The following is an 18935-nucleotide window of genomic DNA, read 5'->3' as shown; positions in this document are numbered from 1 at the left end:
ACCGGTACGTTATTACATGCAAAGAAATGGAGATCCATATTACCATTTCATTGAATATATTTGGGCATTATTCAGGGCTATGCTACGTTTTTAAAGGGAGGGGGGGGGGGTCAAAATCACCTGTCAGTCAAGAAGAAAGAAAATCAAAAGATAAGAGAAACAACAGCAAATACTCCTCGTTCTTTCAAGGTCTGATTTTCCACCAAAAGTCGGCTGACAAGCAAAAGAAAAAAAAACAAAAACAAAAACAAAAAGTCTTCATATTTTTGCTGCCACTTCCCTCATACTTTATATTTCATGCAAAACAGTGGTACATTCGATCCCTGTTAAGTGTGTGTGTGTGTGTGGGGGGGGGGGGCGCCAAGCTTCCCCCCCCCCCCCGCATCCGCTCGTAAAAAAAGAATAAAAAACTTACCAAAATGGTAATTCAAGGGTTACTAAACTGCTTTTGAAATCGACATGAAAGGGGGATCAAGAAATAAGATATTTTTCTAAGATTTCTTGTAACCATAATTAAAGAGGTGTATAACGTGAAACGTTGTGCAAAAAGTCCGGAGCCGACAAAATATTGCGATTCAGCATGATTCCTGGTTGGCATTCTGAATATAAGCAGGATGTGTGCAGTGTACTCAGAACATCCGAACAGCAAAAAGAGTCGCTGTAACGTTGCGCAATTTGATGTAGAATGTACACCTGATACCTTACGCTTCGTTTATTATATCAAAGCTAGATCATTAATGATTTTGCAGTGTTGCTTTACATACTGGTCTATATCAAAATGCCTTGCATTGCCAATAATAAGACTTGACCTGGGCTATTTCCTAACTTTTTCATGTATATAAAACACACACACACACAAACACAAACAATAATATTAGAGGATGTTCTAAAGTGCAGGTTTTGGATATCCTTCCCCCATTTGGTCACTTCGACGTCCCCTCGCTGGTCATACATCATACCTCCCCAAATCATGAACATAAACCGACACCATTGACTACCCTCTCAATTTCCAAAGCGTAAAAATATAGCTACAAAAGGCAGTTTTTGGAGTGCAAAATGTCAAAATTTTCAAGCTCACTCGGTCCGCTCGATCGCATTTAATCGCTATGCCATTCTCCTGATGTTGCTGCCAGTAATTGCCAGTAGTTGCGCCCGGTGCGCCCCCCTTATTATAAAGTATAGCTACAAACGGCAGTTTTGAGACTGAAAAATGTCAAAATTTTCAAGCTCACTCGCTCCACTCGCTCACATTTAGTTGTTATACTATTCTCCTGATGTCACTGCCAGTTATTGACAGCAGTTGCGCCCGTTGCACCCCCCTTAATTTCCAAAGCCAAAAAAGTATAGCTACAAACGGCAGTTTTGGGACTGCAAAATATCAAAATTTTCAAGCTCACTCGCATTTAATCGCTATGCCATTCTGCTGATGTTGGTACCAGTAATTGCCAGCAGTTGCGCCCGGTGCGCCCCCCTCCCCTTAATATCCAAAGTGAAAAAATACAGCTACACAAACGGCAGTTTTGGGACTGTAAAATGTCAAAATTTGCAGGCTCACTAGCTGCGCTCGCTCGCATATTATAATCTTTATGTTATTCTCCTAATGTTGCTGCCAGTAATTGCCAGCAGTTGCACCCGGTGCCCCCCCCCTTAATTTCCAAAGCGAAAAAATATAGCTACAACCGGCAGTTTTGGGACTGCATGTAATATGTCAACATTTTCAAGATCGCTCGCTTCGCTCGCTCGCATTAATCGTGATGCCATTCTCCCGATGTTGTTGCCAGTAATTACCAGCAGTTGCGCCCGTTGCGCCCCCTTAATTTCCAAAGCGAAAAAATATAGCTACAACCGGCAGATTTGGGACTGTAAAATGTTAAAATTTTCAAGCTCGCTCGCTTCGCTCGCTCGCATATAATCGTTATGTCATTCTCCTGATATCGCTGCCAGTAATTACCAGCAGTTGCGCCCGATGCGCCCCCTTAAAGGGATCATACAGTTCTGGTTGGGACCTAATTTCAGGTTTCTAAAATTTTTTGGTGAGATAATGAGAAACCTCTTATGAAATATGAAAGAACATGTAATTCCATGAGGAATTCAACGTTTATTTGATGAAAATTGGTTTTGAAATGGCTGACACATCCAAAAAAAGAGCCATTTTAATAAAGTGTGGGACCCACACTTCATTACGACTGCTTTGTTTTACTTTGTTTTTGGATGTTTCAGTTATTCCAAACCCAATTTTCATCAAAAAGACTTTCAATTCCTCTTAAAATGGTATGTTCTGTACTATATCATAAGTGTTTTCTTGGTATCTCGCAAAAATTTAAAAGCCCAATTCTCATCTCCACCAATACTGTACCATCCCTTTAATTTCCAAAGCGACAAAAATATCGCTACAACCGGCAGTTTGGAGACTGTAAAATATCAAAATTTTCAAGATCGCTCGCTTCGCTCGCTCGCATATACTCGTTATGTCATTCTCCTGATGTCGTTGCTAGTAATTGCCAGCAGTTGCGTCCGGTGCGCCCACTTAATTTCCAAAGCGAAAAAATATAGCTACAAACGGCAGTTTGGGGACTGTAAAATGTCAAAATTTTCAACCTCGCTCGCTCCGCTCGCTCGCATTCATTTCAATTGTTATGTAATTCTCCTGATGCTGCTGCCAGTAATTTGTCGTTTCACACCGTCATTCCATAATCCATAAGGAAAAAAATGACTGCGCAGTGGAATTTATCATATTCCGTTATGTATTGCAGTCTCCATTACAGTTTCCAGACTGACAGCACACGCACATACGCGCACACACACATACACACGCACGCACGCACAAGCATGCATACACACCCTCAAAATTACTTTTCCACGAGGTGCCCCCTCCCCCTCCCCCTGTCTTGACCAACCCGCCACGGTACGTCACTGGCTGCACCCGTCCGGTTATGGGCTTGTAATCGTGGTGATGGTGACTATCGCCGATCACCCCCCCCCCCCACACACACACACACACACACACTCCTCAGCACGGATTTACGCCGTTGACACACACACACACTTGTTCAACGTCCGTTGGCAAAAGCATACGGATTTGGGAGCCCACAGACACGACGTAGCAATTTTAGGCTACTGCATGAGAAACTTCTGCTGCGTCCGGGCTGTGTTTGGGCCACGGACTCACTCCCCGTATGGATGATGCGCGTGCTCTCTACAGCCATCGAGCGCACAACGAATTGACACCGTGCGTCTTTTACGAAAAAATATAAAAGACCCCCGGTGTCAGGGGGGGGGGGGGGGACATTATGCCCCCTCCTACCAGATTTTCATTTGCCACTCCTTCGCCCTTTATCCGATTTCAACCAAATTTGGTGACTTTTCCTAAAATCTTATTGCGAACATTTTGATATATAATGCAGCTATATTTGATGTTGCTGGTTGCCATGGCAACCATAAACTGACAACCATGTCAGTCAGATTTTGCATCTTTTTTTCTGTTCCCATTTTATTTAACAGCATTACAGTGGATGAAATGGGTGTTTCTTGGCTGAAATTTGTTGAACGAGTAAAATTTGAAGTAATAACGTGGTCCTGGAAAGTTTTTCTTATTATTTCCCGTGTTTTTATGTGACAAAGGCATAAAACAATAGATATAATAGAGATAATTGAAAACAATAATACTTTCTAAAGATTGCCCTTCTATTTTGTGATATTTTGATTCCCTCACCCAAGCTATGCCTCTAACATCATTAGTTCTTCATTTTTTCAATTTGTAATCTTGAAATGCCACTATTATGCAAATATGAAATGTCATAACTGTACATGTACCCATCCCAAAGATTTCATCTCAGGTCTCATAATGTATTATTATGTTGACACGAATAGCGCCCCCATGTGGTGACCTTGAGAAATTTCAACCATAACAAATAATAAGATTCCACTTGTTTATCACTTGTGACAAATATGAAAATGATTGGTCTATGATAAGACATATATAATCGGGATAAAGAAATTATGCAGAAAAATCATGTTTTTAGCACGTTTCCTATGTATTTCTTTATATTTTGGAAACTAGCGCCCTCCATGGGTGACCTTGAGAAAATTCAAATGTACAGTCGTGTAGAGTATGAGTTACTCTACCCATGTGCCAAATATGACAATGATACATCAAATAATAAAAAAGTTATAAAGGGGGGGGGGGCACAATGTGCCCCCCCCCCCCTGGGCCTGCAAGGGGTCAAAATAGCTTGGGCTTAATAGGGTTAAACACCCCCCTCTAAAAAATCCTGGCTACGCCTATGGTTTTGTGCATGCTCAAAACTTGGCTGCGGGTAAATTGGTCTTACGTGTGCAACTACTGTCATTGTGAATGTCATCTGCGTGGACCTCCGGGTAGCAAATTTTTGTTCCGCAAGTCACTGAAGCAAGGCTTACCCGGAAAGGTATTACGGGCCCTTGAGCATGCTCACATTGTTCCGGATGAGTCGCTGGGATTGCCCGCAGATGTCCGAGCAGAACACCGGTGGAGGGTCGTATAGGTAGCACCTCGCAGGCAACTCGCATCTAGCCCGTAACCACAACGTGAGTAGAACGTAAGTAGCACACGTCAAACAAGTAAGACGCTCGCGAAACTAGCCCAAATCTTTGTTCGTCCGCAGAAAATTACCGTGCGCTCTGGAAAATCAATACACGCAACGAGCACGCGTAGCTTGTCCGGAAAGGTGCAACAGGTCCTTTTTTGTTATCTTTTCGAAAAACAAAGTTAAGAACTAAAATATTCACGCTTTCTTCTGTCGTATGAGATCTTGTGTATGCGTTGAATATGAATGGCGCATTCTGGAGAGGATGTTGCATGAAAACATGCTTCATTTCTACTTATTTCTATAGTTAAAAAGCAAGCATTCAGCTTTCCCAACTTAGCACTATTGGCTCGATATTTGCGCGATATCTGCGCGAATCAATTCCCTTTTACCACCCCAGCCTCATTTTTTTGTAAATTCATCAAAGCATGAGGACCAGTGTTATCTGCCAAGTCGGGAAAGCTCAATGGCTTTTTGTTTAACTATCCATCTATCTGGGTTAAAGTGAAGCCTATTTTCAAATTCAGATTCCCTGAGCAGGTGGTAATCATTTTTCACGAATGAGTATCCAAACGAATCCTGCCGAAGTAAGAAAAAATATCACCCCATTTCGTTTCATCCCGTTACAGTTTGGAATGTTGAAAATATTGTTTGTGATCGTTTATAATTAAGTTCTTATTGATAGCAATCTTCTTAATCCGAATAATTTTGGTTTTAGGAAGGGCTACTCAACTGCATACGCTTTAATACATCACATGATGAGATTATCAACACTTTGTCTAACAAAGAACATCTTACTGGATTTTCTGTTTATTTAAGTAATCAATTATTCAATTGACACAATTGATCATCAAAATCTTACTTACAAATCATCTAAATTAGGTATAACAGGTAGAGGTCTTTCCTGGTTTAAAATTCATCTTTTTGATCGTAAACAATTATTTTGGTTTCAGTCTAAAACTTCTTCTTATGTCGATATTATCTGGGGTGTGCACCAGGGTTCAATCTTCCGACCTATTCTTTTTGGGGAGATATTTCATCATAAATGATATTAATTCATCCCATCTGCTTTACTTCTTATCATTTGCCGACGACAGAAATATATCTTGTTTAAACAAATGTATAAATACTCTTATCAAAAGTCTGAATACCGAAATATCAAAGGTATCCATGTGGTTCAAGGGCAATAAGCGGTCATTGAGAGTTGATGAGACCTGTTTTATGCAGTTTAAGAGTCCTCAATCCCGTACCACTCACAAAATGGATATCGTTTTTAGTGAAAATTCAGTAGGCCTATTCATTATTAGTGAAAAGGAATCCACCAAGTTTTTAGGTGTAACTCTGGATGCAACTTTGACTTGGAATTAACCTATTCCAAAAATAATGTACCTCGATTTCAAAAGCGAATGGGATTCTTTGTAGGTTGAAACCAATTTTGACACGTTCTTTTCATTTTGAACAATTATTATTTTTTTTGTGTGTGTGTGTACCGCATATCAATTATTGCAATATTGTATGGGGCAACTGTAATAAATCCAAAATTGATTTGTTATTTCATTTGCAGAAAAAAAAAAGCTGTCCGAATTTGTACACATTTACCTTAATATCTAGCCCACACCAATCCTCTTTTAAACGACTGAAAATATTAAAAGTAAATGATTTCCATGTTTATCAATCCGCTATGTTTATGTTAAAATACATCAGCAATTTACTATCGTTCTTTCATGATACTTTGACATCAAATAGCAAAGCACACTCAATCTCACACGTCATTGCAATGACAATTACTTGAATAACCCGAAGCTTCTTCTCGCTCATAGATCTAGGTGACAACACGGCCTGGATATATGGAATTCTCCGCCTGAACAAATTAAAGCATGCACATCACTTTTTTTTTTCTTTTAACGGTTTAAACTTGAAAAAAGCACATTGTATCAAATTACTCAGTATGGGATTACCTGATATCTGACTATTGTAAACAAAAAGAAACGATTTTTAATGTTTTGATCCCCCCCCCCCCCACCCAGTCTCGTAACATCAAAGTATTTAATAAACATATCTAAGTTTTGTTATCTTGAAAGGCACCTAGTACCGCGCGCCTGTTGGGCTCTTTCACTTGCACGAGCAAGTGAAAGAGCCCACACTCATCTCATTCACATATTATAGTGTCTATAGGACAAGTTTTGTTGTCGGAATGTGATACCAGGATTACTGGCTTTTTCTTTTCTTTTCTTTTGTTTCGTTATGTATACTAGAGGTATGTTTTGTTCATTTTCTCTTTTTTTTTTCTTTATTCACACTTCCAATACATGTGCCATAATTCAGTCAAATCTTTTGAATCACTTTATCGCGAGTGGTTCCCGATAGACGTGTTCTCTAATTCTTTTCTTTTATCTGTACACAAATATCTCAGTTATGTTCGGATGTACATACTGTACTGTATGTATGTACAAACAATGATGAATGTGAATGAACAGCGAACCTTCCGGCGTGGCATTGCGGTTGAATGCCTATGCAAACTTAACAACAGCAAGTCCAAGCGAATGCTGACAATGATTTCTGCCAAAGACTTGTGTTAGGGACGGGCCAGCGCGTGAGAGACATGAAGTTTTAACGTTTATTTGAAAGATTGTAGTCTCTGTTGAATCTACTGTTTTAAAGCAGTTATTTCAAACACGGAAAAGACGCGGACACGGAAAAGCGTTATAGATTCACTTTATTTTGGTATGACATTTATCTTGGATACATATCAATAAAGGCCCGCTAAAGAAAACAGTTATTCAGTAACACATTTGAATCTGTGTATTGTCTATAGGACGTAATTTGCTTTTGTTTTCTGATTCCATTCAGTGACTCACAAATATCCCGCGTGTACAGCTAGTTTCGGTAGGTTTCGAAATAGAAACTAGAACGGTTCTAATCACTTTATGTTGCACAAGTCGTATCCGTGAGGTCGGGAATTGAAATAACTGCATGGGGCTGGCTTAAAGAATATTTTCAGTGTTATGAAATGCTAAGCAAGTTTAATATCTTTGAATTTAGAGTTTAATAATTTATTGATCGAATACCAATTTTGGTTCCTGTCCATTTCATAGCCGGCGATTTCATCGATGTCACTGCAGGCGGAGTTGGCGTAATGGTTGTTGAAGATAAGGTTGGGATCGGAGTCGTTGTGGGAGCTGGAATAGTTACAGATATTCGCTTCACTTCGGAGCGGGTGGACTTTATTTCAGCCACGCAGGCAAATGTTCCGCTCATTTCTGCCGTGAGAGTTATGTTCGCATAGATATTCTCTGTTCCATCATTCTTGCTTACAGTCTCATAATTTTGCTTTTGATTGGCTCCATTGGGAAGCCAGTATATGTTGATGAGATCTTGCTCCACGTTAACTGCCTGACATTGCAGTGCCGTACGTTCTGGGTTGTAACTCAAGGAGCAGTCCGAACTCGAACATCCTGTGACCGTGAGGAAATCAGGAGGGGGCGGAGCTGTAAAGAAATTAGAATAAACACAATGCATGCTAACCCTCGACGATCAGTAATAATAAGTGTACATTTAACATAGATGAATGAATTTAAAATAAATGTACATACTCGAGCAATTAAGACTATATAAGAGATATAATGTGTAAGGAATAAAGTTAGTCTCTTTGCACATTTCCGATTTCAATACAATTAATTTTATTTCATTTTTCCAACAATGCTTAACTCTACCCCCCCCCCACACACACACACACAAAAGAAAATACAATTGAAATCAGTGGAATACTTTTAACTACGTAAATAACAAACATGCCACAGGTAAATACACTTACCATGCTTTCTGAGAGAAATTATAAATGGACAAAGAGTTAAACAACATGGTAATAATGCTCAAACCAATGGCGTTACTGATGCAAAATATTGGAGACAGCAAGCTTTTTGACGGCAGAAGATGAGAAATATAGAAAATGATAATACAAATAGGATGAATTATCACATTAATGGAGACATTGAATTAAAAACAAAAAAGAAATCAAAAGTGTCATAACCACATTTGTCTAATCCAGAATGAGTAGCCATGCGCATTTCCCCTCCTCAAAGAAGGTAAAAGAGAGAGAGAGAGAGAGAGAGGAAGGGGGAGGGAGAGAGAGAGAAAAAAAAAAAACCTGCTGAGAATCGCTTGTGGGTTAAAATGGAGTCAAAAGGGGCCTGAGCTTTCGATCCCTGCATAATCTTCATCAATAGCAAAATGAAAAACATACACGGCAGACACTAAGGACTACACACCACGTGCAATGTCTGTAAGGAGCGGAACGTAGAACTGGAAAACAAAATGAGTAGGTGAAAGGAACTGTACAGTACTGGTTGAGGTGTTGATTCAGATTTTGAACATTCCTAAGTGAGATGATGAGAAACCTCTTGTAAAATATGAAAGAGCATGTAATTTTAAGAAGGATTCAAGGTTTGTTTGATGAAAACTGGTTTCCAATTGGCTGAGATATGCAAAAAAGTGGTAATAATAAAAGGCGACAGGCCACGCCTTTCATTAGGATCTCTTTGCTTCACCTTGTTTTTGGATATCTCAGCCATTTCAAAACCGATTTTCAACAGAAAACACATTTGATACCCATTAGAACTGCATGCTCTTTGCCGTTTCATATAGTAGTTTCTGAATATCTCGCAAAACGTTAAAAGCTAAATCCTCACCTCAACCAGAACTGCACACATTTAAATGACATACTATGACGCGCATAAAAGGAGGAAGGATTTCAAAGCAAAAGAGTGGGCAAGCAAAAGGGAGAGGTATAAGACCAGTGATGATCCCCAGAGTCATCGCGGACAACATGTGGAGGATAAAATGACTTAGGAGGCAACAGCAAACAAAATTAGAAAACAAAATAATTCACAAAGGTGAAGGAAAGGAAAATGCAATGAGGTGAGATAAGATGCATCATAAGATACTGGGGTGGTAAAGGGAAAGCCCTAAAGTTTGTATAGAAAAAAAATGTGGCATTAAAACAAAAAGGTGAAATGACATGTCGGTACATACAAAATGTATCCTGTAAAAGGAGAAACCTTGACGGTGAAGAGTACATGTCCGAATGATGCATGAAGAAAAATATGAGAGTGATAACAACAATAGCAGTAATGATATATAGGCAATCGCTTACTTATCACCTAGGGCCTCTCATGATCTCTAAATATCGTAATCACCCAGTAATTGCTGTTGCAAATGACAGCCCTCTAGAGTAGAAACGAGGTTTAACTTGGAACCAATGAAATCGGGGAACCAACCTTTCACGGACACATCCGTATAGTTCCGAATGATAATGCCTCTGTGATCAGACACCCTGCAGTAATAGCGGCCGGCATCATCGTCACTAACGGTGTAGATTATCAGTGAATAATTAGCGTCCATCGTCATGAGCCCAGCGTGATATTTATCACCGCTGAGCAAATTCCGGTGCCAGTCGACCTGGGTGGTTGCATCATTGAAAGTGACTCCTAGAACACATATTGAGGCAGAAGAGGTGCAGGTATATAGGTTAAGCAATGTCCATTGTTTTCATTATGACAGATGCATGGATATTCATAACGATAACATCATGATAATAACAACACTTGTAACAATAATTATTATGGTATACTTTATCCGGGGTAGTTTTTTTTTTTCTTTTTTTTTTTTCACGCCGTTCTGCTAGAGGGTCCTGACATTATTATCATAAATGGGCATACCTTTAGTATACATAATAATACATCATTTATAGGAAACATGATTTATTATGCAAAAAAAAAAAAAAAAAAAATCATGGTAAACAAATGACACCAGTGCGTATACTTCTGGGGTATTAGCCTACACTGTAAAAACATCGGTGTTAGATTTAACACCATGGGTGTTAAATCTAACACCGGTCAAACTTCAATAGAGGACCACACCCACAGGTGTAGAAAATGTATTGTGATGGTGTTAAAAATTGTTCACCTGGCACTTCGTGGTGTTAATTTGAAACTGTGGCTGGTGATATTTTTGACACTGCGCTAGAGTTAATTCAATAATGACGCCGCACGGTGTTGATTTGATATTGGTGGTGTTAATTTCAATGGTGTAGCACCCGTCCAGCTTCAATAGGAGACCACACCACCTGGTGTTACTGTGGTGTGTTATGTGTTTTCACATTTTCGAAAATCAAGTACTTTATCGGAAAATTCTTTATCGTCTTGTTGAAGTTCAAAATTAACAAGAAGTGCAGTAACTAAGAAACTGTAAAAAAAAAACAACAATTTTATATTTTGAAATGACACCCGGAGGTGTTAATGTAACACCATGAATGAGCACCGAAAATTTAACCCCAGCTCGGTGTTTCATATTTAACACCGGACTTTTTGCAGTGTAGAGGGTTTTGATTAGACAAACGAGGTGCCAATATCACATTCCCCATGATGAGCAATGGGGTTTACAGAGCGGGACTTACCATATTTAGATATCATGGATATGGAGGTCTGTCATGTTGCTTCTGCTGCATGTGGGCCCCAGGGCCCTACAAGTGGTCCAAAATGGCCTTAGATTATTTATCTTTACCAAATCACACCTAGTGAAAACTCAAGAGGCCACCCACTGAGTAACTAATGGTAGGGGACATTCAGTACTCGGTACAGTGAATTTAATAATTTGGCACCGGCTTCAGGAGGTATATCTCGTATGTATTCACATAATGTTCCCTCTCATCACTAAACCTACTCGCATTACTGACACCTCTGCTACCCTGATTCATAATTTTTTCACAAATTGTATTCAAAATAATGTTGAGAGTGGTCTTATATTTTCAGACCTATCTGATCATTTGCCTATTTATTGTATAGACAAAGGAAAAGTAAGCATATCAAATGGTGAAAGAAGTATAAAAGCTAAGCGTGCAGTCAGTGCTGAGAACATATCTATTTCCAAACAGAAGCTTTTAGAAGTTGACTGGCATGACCTATATAGCTTAACTAGTGCAAATGATTCATACGATTATTTTACTAATGTATTTGGTGATGTGTATGACAAATGCTTTCCTGTTGTTGAATCATGTGCCAAGAAGGGATGTAAGAAACCCTGGATCACACATAGTTTGCTTAGGTCCATTAGGAAGAAACATAAGCTCTACAAATTATTCATTAAACATCCAACATGGATAAATAAGAAGAATTATGTTGATTACAAGAATGAATTGACAAATGTTGTGCGCTTTTCAAAGCAAAAATATTTTAGAAATCTATTCCATGATATAAAAGGGGATATCAAAAAAACATGGTTCCATATAAACAAATTGATCGGAAAGGGGAAATGTCACAACCTTCCCTCAGAAATGTATAATGGTGATATTTTATTAAGTACAAATACGCAAAATGCTGAACATTTCAATCAGAATTTTGCAGGAATTGCTGCTAAGATAAGTGAAAAGATCCCAAGTACATCCAATACTTTTCAGGATTATTTGAAACCTACAAAAAACAGCAAATCCTTATTTTTGAAGCCCACTACTACATGTGAAATAATAATGCTAGCTTTATCACTAAAATCCTCTAAGTCATCAGGTTCTGATAATATAGCTCCTGAGGGTTGTCAAAGAGTGTATTCATAGCATTGCTGTCCCATTGTGTGACATATTTAATAAATCTCTGTCGCAAGGAATAGTTCCAGACAAGATGAAAATTGCCAAAGTAGTTCCTGTGTATAAGAAAAGTGATAACAGAAACATTGAAAACTACAGACCCATTGCCTTGCTGCCTGTATTTTCTAAATTGTTAGAAAAGATTGTATGCTAAAGAGTAAATAATTATTTAGCTGTAGAAGGCATTTTGATCCCCGAGCAATTTGGTTTTCGCAAATATTCTTCTACCAGTATGGGTGTATTGCATTTAACTAACATTATTGCTCATGCACTTGATGAAGGGAAATTTTGTCTAGGCATTTTCTTAGATTTGTCCAAGGCGTTTGACACCACTGACCACCACATTCTTATAAGCAAACTTAAATCTTATGGTATTCGTGGAGTTCCTTTAGACTGGTTCAAAAGCTATCTGCAAAACCGAATGCAGTTTGTGGTTGTCAATGGGACCAAATCGCTTTCCACCCACATTGATTGTGGAGTGCCTCAAGGCTCAGTGTTAGGCCCACTATTATTTCTTATCTATATCAATGATATCATCAGTGCTACATCATTGTTTACTTACTCACTGTTTGCTGATGATACAAGTCTTCTGTCCTCCCACAAGGATGCGTACAGTTTAATATCTTCAGCAAATGAAGAACTTAACAAACTTTATCGTTGGTTATGTTGTAATAAATTGTCACTTAATCTTCAGAAGACACAATGTGTTATTTTCAGAACAAGGAATAAGAGGATACCTGTAAACACCCCCTCTCTCATTATTGGTGGACATCAGGTAGCTACAAGCGAAAATGTATTATTCCTTGGTATTACTATCAATGAATTTCTGTCATGGAAGCAACACATACTAAATGTATGTTCCAAAGCTTCTCGGGGTGTTGGTGTGATGCATAAGCTAAAATTTATTGTTCCTAAAAGTGTCTTGACTACACTGTATAATAGCATCATAATGCCTCACTTGATGTATTGTAATGTTGCCTGGGGTAATACTTATAACAGCCATCTTCATAAATTGTTTATTGTACAAAAAAGAGCTATCAGGCTAATAACAAGCTCACACTTTACTAGGCCAAGTGCCCCCCAGTTCTTACAGCTGTGTTGTTTACCTCTAAACGAGTTAGTGTCTTTTAACTCATTGGCATTCATGTATAGGTGTTTCAAAAAACAGTTTCCACTTTTGATCATAAATATTTCAAAAACTATTCATTCGATAAAAGTGTCATTGATATGAATAATAGCTTGATAGTGTACAATTTGGTAGAAGGTGATTTGCACGTGAAAGCATAAATCAGTTTCATTAAATTTAAGATTGATTTTGAAGTAAGGTTTCAGATTTTGGTCAAATTTTAACCCTCTGTACAAAAATTGAACTTCGCACACGAACCAATGATGTGTATGTGAGTGTGTGCTGACAATGGCCCTGAACAATGGACACGCCTGAACCACCTGTTGAGTAGGCGTCAGTCTGGCGCTCCCTGGCACATGAATGCTTAATCATTAATTCATGTGGATTGCCCTAGGCACTGCTGGTCTGAATTCATGCACGGTAAAGTGCTTGCAAACACCACATTTCATTCCAGCTGGCAATCATTTTCAAATTTTGCTTCTGACATATCACTAAATTTGGGATATACAATAAGCATGAATGATCTAAAGTTCCTCATTTGAATACAACTGTCTACTAATTAGATAGTCTGACAAATGTTTCGCTTTTTCGATGAAAAGAGATCATTTTTGGTAATGAGTTCAGCAGCATTTATCATTGGGGCGATTTATTTCAGAGTAGATTTATTTAAGGCTCCATATACACAAGTGTATATATATATACTCTAATTGATTTTCTTTACTTCCTGTCACCACGTTTACGATAGAACAGAAGTATTCATTGTAATTTTGTTTTTCAGAAGTAGGGAGAGCACAGACGCGACTCAACGACAGTATCGACAGGCATTTGACTTTACACAGATACTGCCAGAGGCTGAATAAAGACTAGCAGTGATGGTGGAATTTCTCATGAATGAATATTATAGCATTCAAACCCCGGCCATTGTTCAGGACCATTGTCAAGGTTTTGACCACACACTCCCATACACACCCATTGACCCCTGTGCAAAGTGAAATTTTGTACAGAGGGTTGAAAATAGAGCAAAGTCTGGAACCTAACTGTGAAATTACTCATGGATTTCATGAAACTAATTTATGCTTTCATATTTAAACCACCTTCAACCAAATTATACACTATTCAGCTATCACTCATATTAATGACAGTGTTATCTAATATATAGTTTTTGAATTATTAAGAATCAAAAATGGGAAATGTTTTTTGAAACACCTAGTACAAGCTTCACATGTCCAGTTCTCCCTCCTTATTTCTGGATTTGTTCGTCAAAAACTCAGTTGTTCATTCCCATAATACACGTCAGAAAAACCTTCTGCATCTACCTCGCGTAGCTACCAGTATTGCCCTAAATTCTTTTTATGTGTCTTGCATAAAAGAATGGAACATGTTACCCTCAGATGTTAAAGATAGTACCACTTTTTCCAGATTTAAAGTGTTGGCTCGGAAGTATTTGCTTCATCGATATTCTCAGTCTCATAGATGCTGCTCCTTTTAAATTCTACATACATGACTTCATCTCATCGCTTTCCATTTGAGTAACATAGTCTAATGCCAATTATGTTTTGCTTTAAAATTCCATAGGTAGTGTGTGTGTGTGTGTGTGCGTGTGTGTGTGAGGGATTGAGGAATTCCACTAGAATTATTCTATGGCTTTAATGTTTGTATATAGTAGTGAGTTGTTATATTACATGTCTTAACTTGCCTTTCCAGGGGTTCTTATTATACCAGCTTGCTTTTCTAAGACCCCTCCACTTTACATCTATATGCATCTACATGCATTGTCAATTTTATATTCAATTCTGCAAATTGTTTTAATCGCATATATTCAACAATGTATTCCTTGTTACATATTATTGTTCTTATGTAATTTTTGTATTGTGGAAACTTTTAATAAACTTGAAACTTAAACTTGAAACTTGATCGATCGTCGGTCGCAAAGGAGCCTCCACCAAGACTACTACGTGCACAACTGACAGGCCCGGGTCCGTTATATTAGGCTATACAGCGCAAGTGGTGCATACAGTAGTCTTGGGGCAGTCTCCTTTACGACCAACAGCTGCACACTAGGGCCCTTTTAGTGGCCGCTGGCGGGCCCTTTGAAGTACCGGTATAGATATTTTGTCTGACAGGGGCCATTTGGTACTCAGTGGGGATGCCTCTTGAGTTTCCACTTGGTTTGATGTTGTACCTAGAATGTTTAATCTGAGACTATTTTGGGGCCATTTTAGGGTGGTCTGGGGTCCACATGCAGCAGAAGCGACATGGCATATACACATGGTAGGACCCCTCTGTCAAACCCCACTACTCATAAACTGAGTACCTCGCTCGCCTAATCAATACCCTATGGGCTGCCGGGATTTATAATGTAACCTGTGCAACACAAAAGATGCAGATTTCCATCACTTTTTTTTTAAGTTACCATTCATTATAATGGGTAAGATATTAAACGAGCAATTACCCCTCATTACAATGGGTGAAATATCAAAATATCACACCTATATAATGTAGTGATGACAGAGAGAGAAAGAGAGAGAGAGAGAGAGAGGGGGGAGGCAAGTTACGTAAGAATTAGATACAATTGACTGTATGATTGGATGTTCACCAATTACCTTTGAGCCAGTATACGGCATATGGTGGCCCATAGAATTCACATCGAAGTTTCCCTTGATGACCACGCAGCAAAACCGGACGGACATCAACAACTACGACATCATCTGGAATTCTACAATCTGGTGGAAACGGATGAAAATAGTATATAGCAGTGTTTTTTAATGATATGCACTTTGTGTCATAATTGTCTGAGAAACACCCACACCCATACACTCACACACATGATATAACAAGGAAGCAGTAAGAAATACGGTCACGAATTGAAGTGCCTGTGAAAGAGTGGCTTTGGAACTTACGTGCAGTCCGAACTCGCAGTGTAATATATGAGTGAACACGAACGTAAGACCTTATGTGGTGCTATTAAGCTTTAAAATGATTTCACGACATTCTTAAACTTAATTGAACGGGCGGTATAGATTTGAAATCAGCCTTTTGATTTCTAACAGAACATAAAAACGTTGCTATTTTTCAAATATCTCGACCTATTGACAAAATAAAATTGAAGTTTGTTTTTTGTTTGTTTGTTTTTTTTTTTGTATGGAAAGTCTTTGACATTTCTGAGTATTTATAAAATGTATGGATCAAGGCGGGTCATGATGTATTCCAGGCCTGAATACACTTTAGAGGTGGCCCGGGGCCTCAAACATAATAATATAGTTGTTGGGCCACCACGTTTAAAGAATTACATGTCTTGTGTCCTGCTCGACATCAGAACTTGTGAGTGATAAGATCATGTTTAATCAAGTAATTGTTGTTTTTTTTCTGTCATAAATAGGAGGATATCTGCGGCTAAAAGCTTGATTATGTATGCATTTCACTGGCTGCCGCATCAAGCGTTTACAGATCGGTGATTGTCTCGAAAGAAACTATTTCTCTCCCATTCAAATTATTTTGTCTTGCCATGAAAACGAAGAAGCATACCCCTATATGTAAACTATAACCGAGATTTCGACTCAATTCAATATTCAATTCATAAGACTTTATGTGACAGTACAAATGTGGTATTTGAAGCCTCTATTCTAGATAAACCTGTCAACTTTCATTTGATCATAATGATTTATTGTATCATTGATTTCCTTTGTCATTTGAACTTTTTATACTTTTTCTATCTTTCAGAAGACCAGATTTCATTTTTCAGCAACTAAAGAAAAAAAAAGGTTAATATTTGGAGCCATGTTTGATATGTTATGGAAAAAAAAATATATATATGTGACTCTGCATCACAAATTCAAAAATGCTAGGAATGGATTTCTAGTTAAGAGCAGATTCTAAAGCAAGAGACTGTGTAAGCACTTAAATGATGCATAACACAAATCAAGTGGACTCTCCTAACCTCTCTAGATATTGAAAAGAATGCACACGCTCTGGAAATATGTGTACTGAGAAAAGAGGCTCTGAAAGTATTGGGTCTATTCAAACGCTTAATCTGACCATAGATCCGTGTCTGTGCAGTGAATGGGACAAAAACATTATCAATGTAAAACATCATAGCAACAACAATGAAGATATTATTGGATTAAGCTGAAATTAATTATCTTCTATTAGCACATATCGCCCATGACTCATAGCAACTTTCAAAGCAGTAGCATTAAATCCTTCAAAAGTTGTTAGAGTTGAAAGTGGTGACAGTGTAAAGGGCTTTTCTGCACTTTTCTAAAAAAAAAAAGAAAAAGAAAAAAGTGTTCTAGACAAACGGCTAAAACAAGACAATTTCTGTTCGTTTTATGATCCTAAAGATTTGCATAATAGATGAAAGCTTGCTCTTTCAGAAAACATTGAGAACGCAAAATTGGTTATGTTGACCCGATTCGCTTATTTTGAGCCCTCACACGAAATCAGAGTATACGACTTTATGTTGGTTTTGTAATCATCGTTATAGTCTATTACGATTTTCATTATCATTATCATGATTTTTCTTTCTTTATTGTATAACAGATGCCAAGATAAGGAAGTGACAGTTAAAGGGAGTACACTTCATGTATAACGTACTTCACTCATTTCAATTTTGAATTGAATTTAATAGAAAAAGTGAAACTGCACTGGTCTTATACTCGAGACACAGTGAACTGTTCCAGCACGTTTATTTTCATATTTCACCTGATATCGAGATACATAAACAAAAATACAAACCAAGCAAGATATAAAATATGATAAAAATGTGGTCATGAATAGAAAGTGTGTCAGCATACATAATGTACATAAGACAGTTCTCTGTATTACCTGTTACATATGATGGAACCGCAAAAAGCAAAGCTTGTAAACGCAGGTTCCAGGAAAAATACCAATGTAAATTTTTTACACAATCAATGGACACAAAGTAATAATGACTAAAATATATAAAAGCTAAGCTATCAAGGTACAAAGTGAAGAAGAAAGGGAAGAGAAGAAAAAACGAAAAACAAGAACCAACAAGAATAAGAACTGAGTGAAAAAATAGCATATTATAGATACAAAAGTATACGAGCACATTTTTAGAATCAAATTCATAACGAGTTCAAAATGTAAACATAGGTACTGATGTAGTGATTATATAATGGGAGAATAAGCCAGAGGTAAATCGATCATACACTGCAGGTTGATCCGTCATACATTGAATGAGGATACTGCGGATAACATATTAAAGAATTCTAATCAGTCAGGTTATGTTCATTAAGTAATATTGATTTTAATTTTTGTTGAAGTGGAAAAACATTTGATTAAGTCAGCGGGAAGATCATTCCAGAATTTGGATCCGGTAAAATGAATTGTTTTTTGATCGAGGAGTAAGGAGTGTGGAAGTACGTAGAAGGTGAAATAAATCTCTTTGTCTTGTGGGATAAGTATGTCTGGCATGGTTTTTCTGAAACATGTGGGTAAATACGTCAGGCAAGCCGTTGGCTGATAACTGAAACATAAATGTGCCTAAGTTGTATAAAATCAAATCAGCAACCTTAAGGATGTTTAATTCTAATTTCAATTTGGAATATTCATGCAAATAACACAGAAAAAATACAATATTCTACAA

The 18935-nt window shown here is 37.9% G+C and overlaps 1 protein-coding gene across 1 annotated transcript in view; it reads right to left on the bottom strand.

Moving 5' to 3' along the window:
• Positions 1–7610: 7610 nt before the first annotated feature.
• The window catches only part of LOC140229722 (uncharacterized), a 78244-nt gene continuing 66919 nt past the window's right edge, over positions 7611–18935 (bottom strand). The window contains exons 4-6 of the mRNA XM_072309962.1: positions 15931–16050; positions 9842–10051; positions 7611–8053 (exon numbers count right to left, since the gene is read on the bottom strand). Coding sequence (XP_072166063.1) covers positions 7611–8053; positions 9842–10051; positions 15931–16050 — 773 coding nt within the window. The remainder of the gene's footprint in view (positions 8054–9841; positions 10052–15930; positions 16051–18935) is intronic.

The sequence above is a fragment of the Diadema setosum genome, chromosome 6 (assembly GCF_964275005.1).
Source record: "Diadema setosum chromosome 6, eeDiaSeto1, whole genome shotgun sequence".
Classification (NCBI taxonomy): domain Eukaryota; kingdom Metazoa; phylum Echinodermata; class Echinoidea; order Diadematoida; family Diadematidae; genus Diadema; species Diadema setosum.
The sequence above is the reverse complement of the archived record's forward strand: the minus strand, read 5'-3'. Positions and strand labels throughout refer to the sequence as shown.